Genomic DNA, 23,539 nt, shown 5'->3' on the forward strand with positions numbered 1-23,539 from the left:
CTAACATACATATCTTACATATCTATATACCCCCTGTCCACCAATCAACTCACTCCATCCATAATCAACAGCCCTAATATATGCCCCACCTGTAATAAATGAACTATTGATCAAACCACCCGAAGATAAATATGGTAAAAAACAATTTTCCACCCAGTAAATAGTATATTATCTTCTTATTAAGAAAAGGGTAACTTTCAAATAAGAAAGACGTAATATTATACCCAATTCATCAGCCTAATAAAATACAAATAATTGCCCCTATCTTCAAATTGAGTAGAATAATAATAACAAAAACAGATGAAAAATTAATCACATTAAAATAGAACTACCTACAATGGATAATAGTAATAGACCCAATATACCCTTAAATATACCCCAACCCCCATCATCAGAAAAAATTGGAATGAAATACCTCTATAAGATTTACCAACTAAATAATAATTCAACCGAAAGCTATAAGGTATACAGTGAGTCACATAATTATTCGGACAGATAAGATTTCTGAATATTTACTGACGTAGTCGTGACATAATACGATGATAAATGTTTAATATTTATTTAACAAAAAAAAACACAATATGAGCACACTGTTAATTATCTTCAATTATGTTTAATATAATATATTAGTAAAATATTTTCATTAAACAAAACAAACATTTTTGTGGGTTAAACAAAATTATTCGGACACATGGAAGGAGAAACAGGAAAACACGCTTGAAAAGCAACGAACAGAAATGTCAGTATCTGGTAGGCATCCCTTTCATTTTTAACACCTCGGATAAACGATTTGGCATACTTTCTACCAATTTTCTGGTGTACACTGGCGATATGTTGGCCCATTCATGTTGAAGTCTCTCCCTGAGGTCTGCCTTCGAGGTTATAGGTGTTTTCCTCACTTCTTTTTCCAACTTACACCAGAGGTGCTCAATGACGTTCAAGTCTGGAGACTGCGGTGGAGGATGGAGCACTTTTGGGCAGTTGTACAATAACCATTCTTGTACTACGCGGGAAGTGTTCTTCGGGTCATTATCTTGATAAAACATAAAGTTACAGAGAATGCCCATCATTTCAGCACTAGTCTTTAGATTTTACTTCAGAATGTCAAGGTAACGGTACCTGTCCATTGTCTGTTCGATGAAAGCCAATTTACCAACGCCTTGGGCCGACATGCAGCCCCAAACCATTACGTGACCACCCCCGTGCTTCACTGTTGCTTGCAAATTTTTCCCTCGGAGCTCCTCATTTGGTTTACGCCACCCTGTTACCCTCCCATCTGACTCACAAATATTGAATTTACTCTCGTCAGTGAAAATTACCCTATTCCACCATGTCTGATCCTTTCCTAAGTGTTCCTTTGCGAACATCAGTCTTTTTGTCCTGTTTGGCTTACTTACAAATGGCTTTCTCCTGGCTACACGGCCATGATAGTTTGCCCTTCTGAGCACTCTTCGTATAGTTTCAGGATGACTATGCTTTCCACGCTCCTCATCTACCCCAGCACACACCATTGGAGCACTCATCTTTGTTTTTTTTTAATTTTCCTCACGATTACTCTCTCTTCTCTGGGGAAAAAAAATTCTTGGTCTCCCTGTATGACCGTGGGACTCGATACTGTCTTCATCTTTAAATCGCTTAATAATATCTGCAACTGTACTAATTTTCATTTTCAACATTGAGGCTATTGCACGGTAAGTTTTACCCTTAGCGTGGTGCCATATCACTAACTGACGTTGTTCAAATGAACTTTCCTTTCCTCTTCGCTCCATTTCTACATAGAAAATGTTTTTTATCACAACTTTGTTAAACAAAACGCGATCGTAATTTAGTGATGGGAAAAGTCGTTCCTTTTGTGGATTCGATTCCTTTCGTTCCGCTCACCTAGAGGAATCGATTCCTCAAACTCGTTCCTTCGTTCCACTGGAAGTCGTTCCGACTCCGGCCGTCTCGTTCCAGGTCCACCATGATTTCGTTCACTCGTTCCTTTTCGGAATCATGATTCCTGGAATCATTTCCTCTCGTTCCGAGGAACGAGGCTCATGTTTCGTTCCTCCTTGCCAGGAGAGGAGGTGGGGGAAATTGAAAATAATGCAGGATGTGCTGACGAGGAACTGGTAATATGTGTGTGTGTTAATTACACGCGGCTAAAGGGTGGACCCATTCAATGTTGTTTTGCAGCGTTTTACACTTCACGGCTGCACTGCTCAACAATGTGAAATTATACTTTACTTTGAAAGGAGAAAATTATCATCATGCATTTTATTCCCATCCCATTTATTATTGATATTACCTATAACAAATAGTAATCACACTAAAAGCGATGGAAATTAAGCTAAGAAAAATATGCCATGTGGTAAAACAAAATCTCTCAAAGATGCCGATTGCGTGTAATTGATTCGTCGATGTAAATATATCAATACCGTTTTTTTTTTAAAAAAAAAAAAAACAGTTTCTTTTATGTCGACAACAAGAATGGTTCATAATTCATATTTTATTTTTACCTTATATCTATTCTTGATAAAGGTTGTGTAATGACAGGGAAAGGGGGGAGAATAATGAAAAATGTAACCGTCGAATATAATTAATAAATTAGAGTGTTATGTATGTCAAATTATTACTGTGCTCTTCTCTCAATGTAAATGTATTTTTATCAACTTCAAATACATAGTTACGTCCGTTTCTTTTTAGAATTCGATGTTCTTATGATTCAGATTAAAGACTTCAACGAACATTTGATTTTACGAAGCGCAGGTGCATTTCAAACACACCCGCACCCTCACCTCTCTCCAGGCCAGCGTTGCCAGGTCAGATTTTTAAAAATCGGGAGATCGTTCCCTGAAAAATCAGGAGATCTGCTTAAAAAATCAGAAGAACTAATAATAGCGGATTATCAACGTTCTGGGGGGGTAGGGTGGAAAAAGCTTCCCACTATCATTATTGAACGTTAATTATTAATTTTAGATGTCAAAAGATAAATGTATTATTGTTGTGTTAATACAAATTTTATCATGAATTTGCACTTCAAAGGGTACGATAACCCCACCCCCCTTACACCTAAGGTAAAGGTACAATTTTTCCCAATCAATGGCGACAATCGGCTGCCAAAACTGAGGAGGTGCAAGGATTGCCCCCTCCCCCCTAATCGTCGGCACTGCCCCTACACATTGCAAGAAGCAGTGACATTACTGGATAAAATCCGACCTCGATTTTCTGTCCATCTCTCATAAATATTCTAAAAATAAATGGTTGTGACTGTACGTGGATTTACACCTTAGCTTGCTTTTTTTTAGAAGTAGCCAAAGTTTACAGGAAGTAGGCCTAAGAAGCCCACATCTTCTTTTTAACAACACACACTCGAATTAATATCTAATTGAGAAGGAGTATCATGACTGGACCCCCGAAATATCGTTGAACTAAAACGTTTTTTCTATAACGGAAGGTAACCAACCAGTATTATACAGAATGATCGATTGATTTTGTTTATTTTATTTCACATGTGCCACTTTGGACTAATCGTGAAGATGTGAAATTGATGAAGGGACACTCACAAAGAGCACCCATGCCCAGTCCGGGATTCGAACCCGGGACCCAGTATCAGACAAGTCACAGGTTTTTTCTTCAACAATTTTCCAGTCACTCCAGACAATGTAAATGGTTTTTGCATTCGACGATTAACTGGTATAACATCGGGAAAGAGAATCTCTACCGCCACAGTATTGATTGAGTATAAAGGAAATACCAATTGTAGTAGTAGTAGTTACGCTCAGAAATAGCTTTTAAAAAACAACGCTATAAAAACATGAACCATTATTTCTAAGTTAAGAGGTGATTAAGAAAAAATAAAACTGCGACGTATAAGTCTGCAACAGCAGTGTAATAAGCCGACCTTCGTGGCTGAGTGGTTAGCACAGCGCTATGACATCAGGGATCCCGTCTCGGGATCGAATCTCGGCCTGGGCATGGTTGCCCCTTCATCATATCATCACTCATCCTCATCTTCGCGATTAACCAAAAGTGGGTGGCAACATTGGTATTTAGTTGTAACCAGTTTCCAGTTGCCTCCCCTTTGACAAAAACTGCACCAGATGGGGAAAGTTAGTACACCCGTCTTGGAGTTTCCAATGCACAAAGGACTCAAGAAGCCGCGCGTCTTTCCCAACAAAGAGAATAAGATTTTGTTTCCCAATGTCATACCCCCTCCCCCTCTCTCTCTCTCTCTCTCTCTCTCTCTCTCTCTGCGGAATATTCATGTTCATGGGTCTTTGCATTCCACCAGCTGAATATGTAAATTTTAAATCAACTTTCGATTCTTTTAAATAATTGTTCATTATAAATATTTAAGGAAGCAAAAAATCAGGAGATTTCCACATTTTTCTGAAACTTGTCAGGAGATCAGTAGATCGTGCTGAAAATCAGGAAATCTCCTGCGAAATCAGTAGACCTGGCAACACTGCTCCAGGCTGTTTGGTTGGAACGAAACCTCGGAACCAAATTCTCGTTCCGATTTCAAAAACTCGTACCAAGGCTCACTGACTAGTCCTTCAAATGTACAGCTACCCTATTGGCGAGCTTGGAGCGAGTTAAAAACTGTAGTAACGCCCTCTATTATTATTGGCTTCTTGGTTGGTTCCTTCTGACCTCAATAGCGGGGAGGGGAGTTTAACCGCGATGGCCCCAGCAGGAAACTTTCCCAGAAACGGGAAATTTTGGACCCAAGGGAGGGAAAAGGGCGAAACATCTAAAATGTGCAAGAAACGGTGGAATTAGACGTCTTACATTAAATAATACGTAACTTTTTCCTTTCGTGACGTATAAATACCTGAAATGTATTTTCTTTCAGTTCGAACTTAGTTGATCATGATTGAGTTAAAAAGTGTAACAACATTCAAGTGAAAATATTAATTAACAATAACGACTCAAATAAAGCAGATTTTGTCCAACGTGAAGAAAATAAATTAACTAGATACTCAGTGATTTATCCACCTCTAAATAACACGGCTATATTTTTTTCGCAACAGACCCCCTTTAAATTTATTCATAGTCATCTAATTTGGTATCCGACCACCGTGGCGGAGGGGTTAGCACATCGCGGTACGACACTAGGGGGTCCCGGTTTCGAATCCATGGATGTTTGTGAGTGCCCATTCATCAATCATCACTCATCTCCATCTTCGCATGCCGGACCCTGTGGCCGAGTGGTTAGCATATCGCGCTGCGACGCCAAGGGCCCCGGGTTCGATTCCCACTCGGGCTTGGTTGTTTGTGAATGTTCATTCATCAATTTCATCCTTTCATCACTCATCCCCATCTTCGCATATTAGCCAAGAGGCACAAAACGCAAAGTAAAATAAACTAAATCAAAATAAAAAAATGATCTCCATCTTCGCAAATTAGCCAAAAGTGGCACAAAAAGCGAAGTAAAATAAAACAAATCAATCAATCAGTCTGATTTGGTGCTACATTTGCCTTTACATCATTTACACCCTCTTAGATTAGAAGTTCTGGATAAATCCTGAAAGTAAGGAGAATTTATTTTCTATCTTATTGTTGTATTTCTTGGTTGTGGAAGACCAGGAATTTTCAAGTCGAAAGGGAAATTTTTTGCTGCACGGGAGGGACGTTTTTCTCTGAGCCAGGGCAGAATTCACATTGTCCCTGCTGTTTAGCCCAGACCACTCGGAATGTGCAAAATACAACTTTCCCTTTCCTTCTCCTCGGAGTGCTTTTTCAATGCTGAGGCAGATAACGGGAAAGTAAGGGAACCGCTTGTAAAAGTTTCTCGCATGTGTTGACAACGGCGCAGGCGCAGTAGCTCAAAACAAAACCGGATTCGATTCCAGCTAACTTCCGGAATCGGAACGATTCGTTCACTTGCTGGTTTCGTTCCTTTGGAACGATTCGTTCCGGAACGACCCATCACTATCGTAATTGCTACAGAAACCTACAGGAAACCAGAGTAAATATATATGAACAGAGTATCAATCAATTCGTAAATCGAAATTGTCACTGTATCGCAAACTTACGTTAACATTTACTATGTGTCCGAATAATTTTGTGGCACTATTTTTGCAACGGTAGAGATTCATCCTTCGTTATATTGTTGCTGATGTTCGTTTTTTAACTTTTTATCGTCCAATTTTGTGCTAAACATGACATTTTTTAAACGAAAATCAACTTCAACGTTGTACACAGATTTCACTCCCTTCCCGCTCTAAACATTAGAAATTTACTGTGTGTCCGAATAATTATGTGACTCACCGTAAGTTATACCAGTAGAAATCCACAATAAAATAAATATTACTAAATTAAAAGAAGATATACTTAATATTTCCAAAATTAAATCCTTAGAATAAAATCCAGCCAAAAAGGTATACCACATAGATCAAGACTAGAAATTATTATACAAGAAATAGTTATTGGCATCTTATTAATTAGACCTCCCATGCAACGAATATCCTGAACATCCCCTATAACATGAATCACCACACCAGCACATAAAAATAATAAAGACTTAAATATGGCATGTGTTAATAAATGAAAAAATGATAACTCCTTTAATCCCATAGACAATGTTAATATCATTAATCCGAGTTGTCTTAATGTAGATAAAGCAATAATTTTCCTTAAATCGTATTCAAAATTAGCACCAATCCCAGCTATAAATATTGTTAACCCGGATAACAATAAAAGCACCTTACCAAGAACAGTGAATATTAATATATCCCCAAAACGAATTAATAAATAAACCCCAGCAGTAACCAAAGTAGAAGAGTGGACCAATGCAGAAACTGGGTTTGGTGCCGCCATCACTGCTGGTAATCATGCAGAAAATGGGATTTGTGCACTCTTTGTTATTCCAGCAACAATTATAAATCTAGTAATTAATATTATATCAAAATCAGAAATTAATCATAAATAATAAATATAATTTCAGTTACCATAATTTAATATTCAAGCAATAGATAATAAAATAAACACATCCCCAACTTGGTTAGACAGGGCAGTTAATATTCCTGCAGAATAAGAACGAACATTCTGATAATAAATTACTAAACAATAAGAAACTAATCCTAAGCCATCCCATCCTAAAATAATTCTAATAATATTAGGAGAAACAATTAAAAACATTATGGACCCAACAAACAATAAAACTAAAATAATAAATCGATTTATATTATAATCTCCTTCTATATAAGAACCTCTATAACTAATAACTATAGAGGAAATATATATAACTAACCCTATAAAAATTAAGGATATTCAGTCAAACAATATTGTTATAATAATATCAGAACTATTTAAATTAACAATACTTCACTCAATAAAAATTGTAACATCCCTAATGAAAAATATTATTCCTAACAACAATAAAATCATTCTACTAATTAATAAAATAATTGATACTATACTTGTAACAGAAAAACTAAAAAACATTGATTTAAGAACTTCTTAGTTACCACTAAGTCCACAACTTATTATTCTACTTAAACTACTTAAATATAACAAAATTACAAAAACTATCAATCTCCAAACCAATAGATATAGTAATTTATTATAAAGTTATAACCAATATATTAACCAGAAGCACATCCCCCAAGTCATAACTAAACATTAATATTATAATATAAATTAATATAAAAAATATGAAAATGTAAAACTATATTAAATATAATTCCCCAATAACTAGATATAAGATAAGTCGAATATCATTTTATTACAAGTAATAATTTTAACAGAAAAATATAACACTTTTACCTTAAAATTAACCCTACTAGCTCCTCACCCTTCGAGAAAAAAGTATCAGGGAGGATTAAATTCAATTAAAAATTAAAATTATTGATATCTCCTATAATAAAAAAATCAATATTTCATATCTTTAATAAATCCCAATAACATAACCCACAGCGCTACAGCCCTTGAAGGGCCTGGGCTTACCTACCGACTGCTGGTCTCCCTCCCACACTGTTCCTCCGTCACCTGTTATAGCATGGAGGTCTTAGACCAGTATTGGGGTGACGGGTGATCAGGGGGATGTGTGATAATTTCACATATTGTAACTCAAGAAAGAGGTAAAAAAGAAACATTTGGAGTTCTTGGAATAATTTATGCAATAATAGCAATTGGCTTCCTAGGATTTATTGTATGAGCACATCACATATTTACTGTAGGAATAGACGTTGATACATGAGCATATTTTACTGCAGCCACAACAATTATTGCTGTACCAACAGGAATTAAAGTATTTAGATGAATTGCCACACTCCATGGAACACAAATCAACTACTCCCCATCGATATTATGAGCATTAGGATTTATTTTTTAATTTACAATAGGAGGATTAACAGGAGTAGTATTAGCAAATTCATCATTAGACATTGTATTACATGATACATATTATGTTGTAGCACATTTTCATTATGTATTATCTATAGGAGCAGTATTTGCTATTATAGCAGGACTAGTACATTGATTTCCACTATTCACAGGAGTAATAATAAATCCAGATTGATTAAAAATTCAATTTATTTCCATATTTATTGGAGTCAACTTAACATTTTTTCCACATTTTCTAGGACTAAGAGGGATACCACGACGATACTCAGATTATCCAGATGCATATACAATATGAAATATTGTCTCAAGATTAGGATCAATCTTATCATTTACAGCAGTAGTTATTATAATTTGTATTACCTGAGGGGGTATAACAAGTGCTCGACCAACGCTATTCAATCTACAACAAGCATCATCAATCGAATGATATCAAATATCACCTCCTTCTGAACACACATATTCAGAACTTCCAATACTACTTATTAACAACTAATTTTTAAGGTGGCAGAGAAGTGCATTGAATTTAAGCTTCAAATATAAGGATAACCTTCCTTAAAAGTGGCAGCCTGAAATCAAATAGGATTACAAGATAGATCCTCTCCACTAATAGAACAAATAATATTCTTCCATGACCACACTACCCATCATACTAGCTGCCAGCCGCCACTGCAAAGAACCCTCTCTTTATTTACAGCATTATAACTGAAATTTATTTCTTTTGTTTACTATCATAAACGTAAGACTGGCTGATTTACGAGATTCTACGTTTGATACCCTGTTGGAAAAGTTTGATTTTTTTTTCTTATAAAGTAGTTTTGTGTCATTATACTTTACATTGCAACCTCTTGATGAAGTGATGCCCACTCACACTGCTTTGCTCTGCCAACTAGCTTTCTCCATCTTCTGTTATGTGCAGCATTGCTCTGCAGACAAGAGTATAGTGAAAATGGAAGAAACTGCAGATCTAGTTTTTGACGAGTGAAAATTATCCTTTCAAGGACTTTCAGAAATGTCACGGGAAAACTGCACCATCAAACAAAACCATCTGGAGGGGGGTCAGGAAGGGCTCCCAGGGGTGGATACCTAGCAACAGTGAGGAAGGAGAAAATAGTGGCTCCGAACTGGTGCTGTAACATACTAATTGCTCAAGGGGAGATACCAGATTCTCCACATTGCACAGGATCTGAAAGCTACATATTTTAATGAGAGTCTTAGAATGAAGAAGGTAGTCAAAACATAGGGGTCCCCAGGAAAGGGGGGGATAGTTTCAACTTCAAATATACTTTACTATTATAAGGGCAACATATACAGAAAATGCACACAAAAAAGGAAAGATAATGTCTTGATCTGTGTTTGGGAGTCTTGCTTGCTTGCTTCTTGCTCGCTCGCTCAACCATTAACAGATCTATATCAATAACAATTTCAAGTATTTTGTAATTTATTGATATTTAACCAGTTGGTCAATGAATTAGTTTATTGCTTTCCAAATATGTGATATATAGATATAAAATTCCTTTATGTACTGTATATCTTTTAATATTTAGTCATTAACTTTTATATGGAATAACATAATAAATGTATATGAATTTGTGAGTGTTAATTAAGAATTTCCTCCCCTCTACTAGTATTCAATGATTTCACACCCCCGAGTGTCACACTTCCTGATAATGTGTGTTGCTCCAGATGATGTGGCAAATCTAAACTTCAAATGCAAACTTCTACAAAAATGGCACAGAATGCCCTAGTCATAGCAGTGACGTGACTACATGCAAGTCTTAAAATGTTACTTTTCCTCTTACACAGACTCCTCATCCAAATGGAAATAAGAATAGCATCACCCTATAGAGTTGTCTGAAGTAGGGATGGCCAAACGGATCCGGATCCGAAAAATCCGGATCCATTCGGATCCGAAAGTTCTGGATCCGAGACTTTCGTATCTCAATCCCATTATAATATTACCACACCTTAAAAGGTATTATGATCTTCGATTACAAAGAATTTTTTCATTAGTTAGTCCTACAAGAATTTATTTCAAGTGTTGTTCCTAAAATACTTTGCTACGCATCGGCTAACACACTCGTGCACAAAAATAATCTTACTTGTTTAACATAAAATGTCAGAGGTGATTTTGTAAATGCCATTGAAACGAATATTCATTCGAATGTATTGGAAATTAAAACACACATAAATGTGCGACATTCCATTCCTGGATGAAACCTTTAACACATATAACAAGATAGAAATGTAATACAAAAATTATACAATTGTTCTACAATTACAGTTTTACAAATTAAAATAAAACATTATAATATATGTAGTGTTATATAATTACAAATGTAAGAGTAACAAGGGAGGTTATCTAAGTGTCCCCCTCCGATTTCCATGAAACTTGGCAGGCGTATAGTGGGGCCCAAAGGAAGAAATACGTGTTTTTTTGTTTCAGCTAAAAAACGGTTTTAGGGGGCAAAACACCCTCAAATGTCAAGATGAGGACAAATTGAAGTGAGGATCTGACCCCTGTGTCCCCCTCCGATTTCCATGATACTTGGCAGGTGTGTGTATAAACGGGCCCAAATGAAGAAATACGTGTTTTTTTGTTTTGGCTAAAAAACTGTTTTAGGGGGCAACCCCTCCCCCCTCAAATGTCAATATGAGGACAAATTTAAGTGGGCATTTGACCTATGTCCCCCCCTCCGATTTCCATGAAACTTGGCAGGTGTATAGTGGGGCCCAAAGGAAGAAATGCGTTTTTTTTTTTTGTTTCAGCTTAAAAACGGTTTTACAGGGCAAAACCCACTCAATTGTCAAGATGAGGACAAATTGAAGTGGGGATCTGACCCCTGTGTCCCCCTCCGATTCCCATGAAATTTGACAGGTGTATAGTGGGGCCCAAAGGAAGAAATACGTGTTTTTTTTTTTGTTTCGGCTAAAAAACTGTTTTAGGGGGCAAAACCCGCCTCAAATGTCAAGATGAGGACAAATTGACGTGGAGATCATCAGACCCCTGTGTCCCCCTCCGATTCCCATGAAATTTGACAGGTGTATAGAGAAGCCCTATGCACCCTGTTTCTTCCTATACCATATTTACGTGGTTTCGGGGTCAGAACCCCACTTCAATTTCTCCTCATCTTGACATTTGAGGGGGGGGGGGTCTATACACCTGCAAGTTTCATGTAAATCGGAGGGGGAGACTTAGACCTCCCTTGTAAGTGTATTAATTAATTACAAATCGCACACGGGTGCACACACACTATATATATATGTGTGTATGTATGTATATTATATATATATATGTATATTAGCAGGTAACAATATGTTATAAGCACATTCTTACTTTCCAAAGAAGCACATGTGGGATGGCAAAACGGATCCGGATCCGAAAAATTTTAGGATCCGGATCCTTAGGATCCAGAACCAACCGGATTTCGGATCCGCCAGGATCCGGATCTGGCCATCCCTAGTCTGAAGGTGACTCCTCACTTTGCATGAAAGTGCCACTTAACTGCTTAGTTTTGTGAAAATTAAGACCCCAAAATGCCTTTTCGCTACCACTGTCATTTTATGAAAACTGACTCCTGGTGGGGGCATTGACGCAAGTAATTACTACAAATGAAAGCCACACACTTGGCCAGTTTCTCAATAGATTGCTGTGGCAACATTAGTTTTTTTTAAAAAAAAACAACAAAAAAACATAGTATCGGTACGAACTTCATAAAAACTCAACAATCATTTTTGAAAGCCCTGTATTACAAATGATAAGACATTTTTAGTTTCTAGGTTCGGACCCTGGCCTTCCAATTCTTTTACAAATGTTTCATCATTCATTTCACTTTTTAAAATGGCAAGAGCTATTAGACATCGTGATTTTGTTCAGACTGTACATTCCTTTTAAACCCAGTGCCTATTTTTTTTTAAAAAAATACAGTTTGGGCATTAATGTCCTAATTAAGCTGTTGAGCATGTAGGTTATCATTGAGTTAAATTAATTATTGAGTTAATTATATTATTCTACGTGCACTTCATTCATTTCTGATATCCTGAAATTGACACATCAGTTGCACATGTGTAGCTTTCTGAGGTAAAGTTCTAACCAGGCACAGTTTCAAGATAGCAGACCAACCCCCTCCTTCCATAGCCTCCCACCTAACCCATTTCAAACGATATTACACCAACCCCAATGCAAGAACTGGCATCTACATGATCACCTGCACTGCACTTGTGGAAGCAAGTATGTATGTATGACAAAGCACAGACTTGATGATAGGCTCAAGGAGCATGATGCTGACCATAGACTCAGGAGAAGAACAGGCCTTTCCTGCCACCTTATAGATGAAAACCATAACACAGACTCTGCCAAAATAGTCATGCAAGCGAAATTCACCTTGGAAAGGTTCTCAAAAGAAACTTATGCAATAGTGACCACTCCCGCCGACCTCAACACTAACCCCGGGGCCCTCAATAAAACCTGGCTTCCCACTATCAGGAATATACATACCCACCCAAGCTGCTCCCCTGCACGACAAGAAACCAAGCACGGGCCTTAAGCGTTCGCTAAAAAGCCCGCCTGCGCATGCAAACAAACGTTGTCCCACAGAAGCAGACGACGAGACCGAGAACCGATGCCTACAGCACCAAAACCCCGATGTGCAGCAAAAGAAGGAAGCACTACACCCACCCCAGAACGGCAGAAAGTGAAAGGATCACGTCAACTAGCACTGCCACTAGCACAAACGGAAGGAACCATTTCGGCTGCAGCAAGACAGTACAAGCCTGACGAAGCCACCAGCCGGATGGCGAAATCGATCGCGAAGAAAAATTTGCACAAAACAAATGAAAAGTAAGCTTATCAGAGTAAATTACCAATCTCCATGTAACTGCCAAACAGATAACTTTAGATACAATAGAAACTTTAGTAGAAATATTTTATAATTTTTCTGTAAATTTCTTAGTTGTGTAAATGATGAATATTTTAGTCATTGAGAGCATCTTTGGAAATATTGGGACTGAACTGATATGCCCTTGAACTAATGCCAACACACCTGGCACTGTAACACACTTCAAAATTTTCACCAGCACCGTACTTGAAAATTTAACAATCAGGTTTTCGAAATATTGTTTCAGGGTGTCTTACCAGTCCGGAAAAGTCATGGAAATATCAGGGAAATTTACTGTCTGGAAAAAGTCAACATTTTTGTAGTAGTGCACTAAAACTAGGTTCTTGAACATAGAAAGGAAGGACAAGCAAGAAATTTAAAACTTGTTGACAAACTATACTTCAGTTAATATACTGACCATTACCAGTTATTACAGTAAAATTTGAACTATTTTCATGTAAAAATCTACAATAGGGGGCTATGGGAATTTACCATTTCTTGTTGCTTTTTTAGTGTTTGTTTGATAGTTATTGGGAACAATACATGTGTTATTAAATTGTACTATAATTATTTATTATTTATGCAGTAATTTATGATTATTTTTTAAAAAATAATTCTTTGTTAATCATTAGTCAATGATCAAGTCAAGTATCACATAAAAACTCACCCCATATATTTGCTTTCCTCCCCATATCCAAGTCAATTACTGTTGAATTTCCCTTCTCCTTATTATCTTTCCATGTGAACTAGATATTCCAGTATTAGGTTTAGCAAGATTCTAAGCATGCATTTAGCTGAAATATAATGACCTTCTTCCATACATGTACACTAGTTGCCCTAATGGTTTGGTCGGGAAATTTTTGGTTCTTGGTATGGAAAATCTGGAAAAGTCAGGGACTTTCGTTTTTACATATTAATGCATTAATTAACACATATATTGTTATTATTATTTCTAACACACTGATTTTGGACTGCCCCAAATTATATTTCTAAATGTGTGTGCCTGGTGATGTGATGAGTTAGTATGACTGTTATTTTATACTGGAATTATTTGCATTCGTATTGGCAATGGTGGTTTATTCGTCTCAGCCCTAGGGAAAATACATACTGTAAAGAAACGAGCCACTTTGTCATTACAAAGCTTCACTTGATGGTAATTTTTTAATAAAAATTAAAAATTATGTAAAAAAAAAATAATCCTCTTCTATAAAAATAATTTTATTTATGGAAACTTGAAGGAAAGAACAAAACGTAGCTTATTTATTTTACAAAAATACATAAGTATACAAGAAATATCCATACAGTTAGTTCAAAATATACTCTGCTTGGTCAACGCAAATTGTTAGTGGAAATCATGGCTTTCTGTGGGTAGTGGGGAAGTAAACAAGTTGTCTCTTCAAGATTGCTTCCTCCTGGTAAATTATGTAATCTGACTTTTCTGTAATTCTATTTATGAGTCAAATTCATCACGAATGGCAGCACTATCTTCTAAGAGAAATAGTAAACATGGACAAGCCCATCAGTAAATTAGAAATTGATGAAAGAAATTGTGGAAATTAATTAGAGAAGGTCATATTTTTTTAAAAAAATACAAGTAAGTTACTGGCTGTACATTTAACTCTCATCATATATTTTTTTTAATTTGAAAGGTCCTTAAATATTAAAATTGGTGCCATACCACCAGATGGCAGCACTCAAGAAACAATAGTTCAGCACTCCTGAAGAAACAACTTAGTCCCCCACTACCCAGGTCAAGCTGCAATTTACACTAATATATACGTATATATATTTAGTGGAATAATATTATAAATATATAAACATTATCAATAATTCAAAAGGCACTTGTAGACTCAAGAAAAATAATGTCATTATTGCAGACTAATATCTATTGGCACTTCCTTAAAATATTTTTTCAGTGTAGAATTAGCAACTGCCTAGAAACAAGAGGCAGAAATAATAATAATTCATCAACATTAATCTGCAATATTTGAAACTAAGGCCACTGTTCAGATTCCAAAAGGGCAACACATAACTTGGAATCAGTATTCGACTGAGAGCAACTGATACAACTGGCTTCCTTTCTTCAGGAGATAGCCCTGGATGTTCAAAGACGACAGGAAATTGAAGAAGTTGGGGACTTGAACCCCACAGCCCTGAGCGACTTCTTTCAGTTCCGACACCGTGAACATTGACCTTGACTGTACTTCAGCTTTCCTCTGCAGGGTCGCTATGAACTTCTTTGCCTACAAAAAGCAAATTACTCTATGTCAACACATACTGAAATTAATCATTAAGAAAATGCAAGCAAGCACTTACTTTTGCTTCTAATTTCATAGTTATTCAGTTTTCTAAAAAATCTGACATGTGAACTGACAAACAATGAATAAAAAGGACTATATCGACATGCTAAGACTAGCTTCAAATTAAATAATACAAGGCTAATGTGTCATGCCATCATACAGGGTGGTGCATATTGTATCTACCAACTTCAAATGACAATGGAAAGACAGTGAGTGCTTGTAGTAACTTTGTATGGTTATGAAAAATATATATATACATAAGCATTTATTACAGTGTATAACATGCACAATATAGACATCAGTGCACTTTGAAAATAACGTCCTCTAAATGCCCACCTTCTGCTTGGATGCACTCTTTGAAGCGACATGGAAAAATGTTTGTTAAAATTGATTGTTAAAATGTTTTGTTTCAAAAGATTCTCATACTCAAATATGTTCGCGTAAATTTTTCACATGTGTAATATATTCTGTGAAGCGACTCAATATTTTTTTGTCCATCATCTTCTGTGGCTTCGAAGAAGACAGAAATAAAACTTCTTATTTTCAGTTCACTTCGGCATATTTATCATTATGCAGTATCAGGTTTGAATTTAACAGGTTATGGGCCCAGCTCAGGTGTTCAAGAACTGTGCTGCAATGTACTTTGGAGTTGTCACGGTGGAAAATTTTATCGTAAATTTTGTGATGTACTCATGACTGATCACATGATAATGCATGTAGTGCTTGTGAAGCTTTGAATCGAAATTTGTGCTATGTAATTTTTCTTGTACGGAAAGTACGGTGACAATAATAACAATAAACAAACTCGATGCTACATACACTGTAAGAACAATGACTACTCCAATCATGATTAATAGTGGTGGACAGCCGAACATCGAGAAACTGGAAGGTGTTAAGAATTATGCCACGTGGAAGTTCTTAATGAAATTAACTCTGATCGATTGTGGGTTATGGGACTGCGTCGAAAGTACTACTCCAGTGGATCCAGTTCGAGACCAGAAAGTGTATGCCAAGATTTGTATGTGCATGCATTCTCTTTGCTACCCACATGTTAAAAATGCTAAAAGTGCGAAGGCAGTATGGGATAACCTAAATGTAGCTTACGAAAACCAAGGTATAAGAAGGCGTTTAGCAATTAAAAGAAGACTGGCCAGATTGCATTATGAAGATTTTCCTTCAATGGACTTGTACCTGGGTGAAATCATCTCATTGTAACAAGAGTTAGCAGACGTGGGATGCAGTATCGATGATGAAGAAATCGCCGAAATTATGTTGATTAGATTGCCTGAAGAGTTTAATCCTTTGGTAATGGGTATTGAAGGAACTCAGACGAAACTTACAAGCGAGTTTGTGAAGTCACGGCTCATGCAGGGTGATTTTCGACTAAGTAAAAGTGTTTCCAAGGATTCTGCATATTTAGCTTCAGATGAGAAGAATGGTCCATTTGTGCCTATCTGCTATCATTGCAAGAAGGAAGTCCTCATAAAGCCAAGATGTCCTCAACTACAGAAGTCTAAGAAGCGGATGAAGAAACCTACAGTTACGAAGCAAGGACCAAGTTCTTCGCAACACAATAGTTCATTGTTCTTGACTACCCACAGTGCTCCTGCCAGTAAAGTGTTTAATGACGATGACTGGTTACTAGATTCAGGGTGTACTTCACGTATCAGTAAACGTAAAGATTGGTTTGTTAATTATTAAAATTCTAAATCACCTGAAATTACCATTGCAAATAATCAAAATGTGATAAGTAATGTGGCCGCGGTGGCTCAGTCGGTGACGCGTCTGACTACCATGCTAAAGGTCCCGGGTTTGATCCCCGGCCGGTTCAAATCCGGGAACTTTTCTAACGTTGGAAGCGGTCCTGGCACCCACCCAGCGTTGAATAACATGGGTACTTGGGGGAAACCCTGGGGGGTAAAGGCAGTCAGGGGCATGGTGCTGATCACATCACCCCCCCTCACGACCGGATCAAGAAAGTGTGGGGCGTTACCCCCACACCCTATACGCCTTCATGGCGTGGTGCTAAGCACAAGGGAACACTTTACTTTTCTACTTTTTTTAATGGAATTGGTGATGTGAAAGTAAATCTCAAAAATAATGTGCAGAAGGTATCTGAAGTGATGGATGTTCCAGATATTACTGCTAATTTGTTGTCTGTTAACAAAGTTACTGAAAAGGTTATGTTATGCTTTTTGATAACCAAAGGTGTAGTGGTTACAATGTATCTGATATTGAGATTAAGGCTACTCCAAAATTTACAGCAACAAAGGTAGGTGGTATTTATAAGTTAGACGAGGCTGAAAATTTGTCCATAATGAATTTAAACAATACTACTGTAAATTCTCTTGAAAATTGTGAAGAGACAGTAGCTATGTTGTCAGTTAATGCTTCACAAGATGTATGGCATAAACGTTTAGGTCATTTGAGTCTAAGAGGAATGATATCATTGAGAAATAATTTAGCTGATGGAATATGTTTTCAGAATAACACCCCAAAACCATGTATTCCTTGCATTCAGGGGAAGCAGAAAACTGCATCTTTTCCAAAGGGAATGGCAAAAAGATCTAAACAAAAACTAGAGTTAATATATTCTGATGTTTGAGGACCAATGTCCGAATCAAGTTGGTGTGGTGCACGATATTTTGTTACTTTTACTGATGATTATACTCGCAAGAGTTTTGTATATTTTCTTAAATTTAAGCATGAAGTATTTGAAAAATTTGTCGAGTTCAAAGCTTTTGTAGAAAATCAGTGCAATTTAAAAATCAAGAAGCTTAGATAAGATAATGGTACAGAATGCTGTAACAGAAATGTTCTGCATATCTCAGTGAACATGGTATAATCCATGAGACAAGTGTTCCATATACTCTGCAACAAAATGGAGTTGCTGCTAGACTAAACACTCGGTACTGGGCAACATTCCCAGGAGCAGAGCTCTATGCTGCCGAGCGCATCCCCAGGTTGCGGATAGGGGAACGGCCTACAGATATGTAGGCTAGCAGCGACAAATAAGCAGTTGCGGACAATGAGCGTCAGTGTCAACAGGATGTGGAGAGAGTTATTTCTGGCAGGATAACTCTCATTTAAAAACCACAAAAATCCAGCGACGACACTGAGACATGGCGAGTAAGTGCCGCCATTAAATAAGCACTGCCCCTGCTGCCTTGCAGGTAAGAGTGGGATCTCTAAAGGCTAAGGGAAGGAAAACCCTGACAGAAAACCAAGGGGTAGGAAGAGCTCTTAGGCATGGTGAAGCCCGTCTTCCTAGGGGTAGGAACCTCGAATACAAATCCCTGGTCCTCCAGGTTGGGGGTTGGGCGTAAGGCCAGCACCCTTACCCCGTAAAACAACCTCCCGCTACGAACTCTCAGACAAGCAAAGCCGGACGGATCTATAAGAGACGACCCACGCAATGTAAAAGGCTAAGGAATGTGGATTTTAACGTGGCAACCTGGAATGTCCGTACCATGCTTCAACCAGGCAAAATGAATGAAATTGCAGATGAACTAATAAAATTTAACATGCAAATAACAGCATTACAAGAGATAAGATGGAATGGGGATGGATGGATTAAAAAGAAAGAATTCTCTCTTATGTATAGTGGGCATCCAACAATTAAAGGAAGAAATGGCACAGGTTTTTTAGTTACTGGAAATGTGAGGAAATGTATACTCGGATTTGAACCAATAAATGACCGAATATGTAAACTAAGAATAAAAGGAAAATTCAACAATATTACCTTTGTATCTATATATGCACCAACTGAAGACACAAACAAAGAAGATATTGAACATTTCTATAGCGAACTGTCAGATGTATGTGATAGAGTACCAAAACATGATACACTAATTCTACTAGGCGATTTTAATGCGAGAATAGGTAATGAATCCAGCAGCAGCGGAGTGTCAGGCAGATTTTCCCTACACAAAGAAACAAGTGACAATGGAAAAAAGCTGATACAATTAGCACAATTACAAAATCTCGATATCAGTAGCACTAGATTTAAGCATAAAAAAATCCACAAAGGGACCTGGAAAATACCCGGTGAACAACGATGTAATCAAATTGATCATGTATTGATCAATAAGAGGAGAGCTACATTAATAATTGATGTCAAAACATATAGAGGACCTAGTTGCGATACGGATCATTATCTTGTTAGAACTAAAATAAGACAAAGAATTAGCATGGTTAATGAAAGAATATACAAGAAAACTAAAAAATGGAACATAGAAAAATTGAAGAAATCTTTTATACAAAACACATACAGACAAGAAATACAAACGAAACTTGATGAAATAGGAGAAGAAGATGATGCAGAAGTGGAATGGGATAATTTAAGAAACATCATAGATAGTACTGCTAATCAGGTTTTAGGAACCAAAGCATATGAAAAAAATGAAGATTGGTATGATGAAGAATGTAAAAAGGTGGTTAAAGCAAAAAATGAAGCTAGAAATACATGTCTTAATAGAACTACAAGAGCAAATAGAGAAAAATATGAAAATCTGAAAAAGCATGCTAAGAAAATGTGTAGAGAAAAGAAACGCCAAGCAGTAAAAACACAAATAGAAATGTTACAAGAACTAAACACCAAAAAAGAATACAGAAAATTCTATCGAACCCAGAAAGTTATAACACAACAGTATAAACCAAGAACTAGAAACCTAAAGTCCAAAGATGGTCAAATCCTAACTGAAGAAGCAGAAATAATGAATAGATGGAAAGAACACTTCCAGGGAGTTCAACACAACCAGGATTTAGAAGTGCCCTATATTAATACGATGAATCAGCAGGATAATGAGAACATATTAGTCGATGCACCAACATACGAAGAAGTGGAGACAGTAATTAAAAACTTTAAAAAGATGAAAGCACCAGGAATTGACAATATGAATAGTGAACTTATACAAGCAGCTGGAAAAGAAATGTATCGTCGAATACATAAACTTATAATTAATATATGGAATCGAGAACAAATGCCAAATGATTGGAACATAGCACTAGTATGCCCTATACTTAAAAAAGGAGATAAAACAGTCTGTGAAAATTATAGAGGCATATCACTATTAAACAACCTATATAAAATACTTGCAGCAATAATTAACATCAGACTAACTGATTATGCTGAAGACATCATAGGAGAGTATCAAAGTGGATTTAGGAACAACAGAAGTACTACAGATAACATCCTGATGATGCGTTTGATTCTTGAGAAATGCTATGAATATGATATAGATTTGCATGTCTTGTTTATTGATTTCAAACAAGCTTTCGATTCAATATATAGACCAACAACACTACAAAGGCTACAAGAAATTGGAATACCAAATAAATTAGTAAGATTAATTCGAATGACAATTCAAAACACTAGAGCCTCAGTTAAAATTGAAAATGCAAGATCGGACTTTTTCGATGTCATGACAGGAGTGCGCCAAGGAGATCCTCTTTCAGCAACATTATTTAATTTAGTTTTGGACTCTGTGATTAAAAAATTAGATGTGAGAGGAGACATCAGTACGAGACTAAAACAAGTAACAGCATATGCTGATGATGTAGCTATTGTAGCAAGAACTAAGAAAGCTCTTTCAGAAACGTTTATAAGTCTAGTAGAGGAAGCTGCAAGAGTAGGACTCCAAATTAATGAAAAGAAAACTAAATACATGAATATTAATAGAACTAACATGAATAATAATAGATCAATATTGATAAATAATTACTCCTTTGAATGTGTTAGTAATTTTACATACCTTGGATCTATACTTAATGAAAACAATAAAATAGAATCTGAAATAGATGAAAGAATAAGGAAAGGTAATATGGCCTATTATGCAAATGTATCCCTGTTAAAATCGAAACTTCTGAAACGAAATACAAAAATGAAGATATATCTTACTATGATAAGACCAGTGGTTACATATGCTGCTGAAATCTGGACCCTAACACGGAAAGATAGAAACAAACTAAGTATATTTGAGAGACAAATTTTAAGGAAGATCTTTGGCCCGGTACAGATAGAACATGATATATGGAGAATAAGAAATAATGTGGAACTAGAAAAATTAATCAATGGTGCAGACATTATACGATATATTAAAAGTCAAAGAATTAAATGGTTAGGCCACATACAAAGAATGGATAACATGAGAACTATAAAACGTATACTAGAATGGAAACCTATGGGAAGGCGACCAATTGGAAGACCTAGGATGAGATGGATTGAAGATGTATGCGAAGATTTAAAGATTCTCAAAGTTAGAAATTGGAAAGAAATGGCAAAGAAGAGGAAAGATTGGAATGATTTGTCTGAGAAAGCTAAAACCCACAAAGGGTTGTGATGCTAATGGAAGAAGAAGCTAGACTAAACAGAACAATTGTAGAAAAAGCTACAACAATGCTTCATGATGCTAATCTCAGTAAGAGATATTGGACTGAATCAATTTCAACAGGTGTGTACCTGAAGAATGTTTGTCCTACAGTTGCAATCAAAGATGCTACTCCAGAGGAAATGTGGACAGGAAATAAAGTCATCTTCGTGTATTTGGTTGTACAGCATATGTTTTGACACCAGACCATCAACGAAAGAAGATGGATAGCAAGTCGAAATGTGACTTTACAAAAGGTTATAGATTAGCTGATACTTCAAATCCTGGTGAGATTATTAAAGCAAGAAGTGTTATATTCCTGGAAAATGTTGCAGGATCATGTCTCGATGGGACAGATGTCAACACCGACATGTCTTCCGATGTAATTTTGCCTCTGACTGTACAGATACCATTTAATGGATCACAAGTTAAAAACAATGACAGACAAAATGTTGTAGATGGTACACAGAATTCAGAAGAAAAATCAAGTGACCCTTTATGTGATGATAATAATGTCAGTGAATTATCAGAAGTAACAAATTCAGAAACTGCTGAATGTTCGAATGTAGATAGTAATTTATCTTAAAATGTAGCACAAGAAAATGGTAGACCTGTTAGAAATAAGCAATTACCAATTTGGACGGGAGATTATGATTTGTCCGACACATCTTTTATGCTTTGAAGAAGCCACAACATGCAAAGAAAATTCCAAATGGGAGAGGGCAATGGATGATGAATATAAATTAGGGCTAAGCCAATACCACCATTTACCGATACTGATACCGATACCTTAACTGATTCCAACCGATACTGATACCGATACTTGTATAATTCCAGTTTAAAATAACAAAGGCTAGATTCCGAGTCACAAAACTCATCACATCACATTCTACTAATGATATGAAATACTTCAAAATTATTCTCATATAACATTATATCACTTAAAATATCCTGTGACATTTTATGTGAACTCCTTTCTACACCAGAGGATGCAAGAGGAGAAGAAGAAGAAGAAGAAGAAGTTTTTTATATGTTGCAAGCATTGTTAAAACGTTGCAGATACACCGAAAGAGTCGGTGGATTATTATAGGTGCCCCTGCTTGATTTCATGATCCCCAATTTCATTATACATGTCTTTAAGGGGAGAGAAAGTTATGGTGTGTAAAATAAAATTTATGTTGCAACTTGCACAAGGAATGCAAAATAAATACAAATGTAAACAACATTCTTATCGTTTGGATTAACTTGGAGAGTGAGGAAAACAACGTAAAAATATACACAAACACGGATATATGTAATGCTCCTTTGGCATCTCTATATATGCCCTGCTGTCCATTATTCTCTGTCATTTTCAATATAAACAAGTATCGGCCAGAACAAGCAGAAAATCCACAACCCTCCCTCCCACAGCGACATTCATCCCTTTCCCAGGAACTCCGCAATGAGCCTAGCATTATAATAATGCTGGTTTTGAAAATATCACGTTCTTAACCCCAAGTTTGCGAGCAACAAAATTGGCAATGAATAGTATATTTTATCTCTACATAGTGTTGACCACCAGGCAGTTATATGTCTTCAATGTCACTTTTGGGCAGAGTGCTTTCGCTTGAGTCCTGTCCTTGATTTTTGTCATCTGCTTCCCAGGAGGATGCATCATTTTCGG

At 36.5% G+C, this 23,539-nt stretch overlaps 1 protein-coding gene across 8 annotated transcripts in view; it reads right to left on the bottom strand.

Annotated features, from left to right (window-relative positions):
• Positions 1 to 14,410: 14,410 nt before the first annotated feature.
• The window catches only part of LOC146000271 (DNA helicase MCM8-like), a 67,300-nt gene continuing 58,171 nt past the window's right edge, over positions 14,411 to 23,539 (bottom strand). For all 8 annotated transcript variants that reach the window (XM_083137741.1, XM_083137737.1, XM_083137740.1 and 5 more), the window contains one exon: positions 14,411 to 15,451. In XM_083137741.1, coding sequence (XP_082993867.1) covers positions 15,248 to 15,451 — 204 coding nt within the window. In that variant the 3' untranslated portion in view covers positions 14,411 to 15,247. The remainder of the gene's footprint in view (positions 15,452 to 23,539) is intronic.

Source organism: Lepisma saccharinum, chromosome 16, assembly GCF_977018435.1.
Source record: "Lepisma saccharinum chromosome 16, izLepSacc3.1, whole genome shotgun sequence".
Taxonomy (NCBI): domain Eukaryota; kingdom Metazoa; phylum Arthropoda; class Insecta; order Zygentoma; family Lepismatidae; genus Lepisma; species Lepisma saccharinum.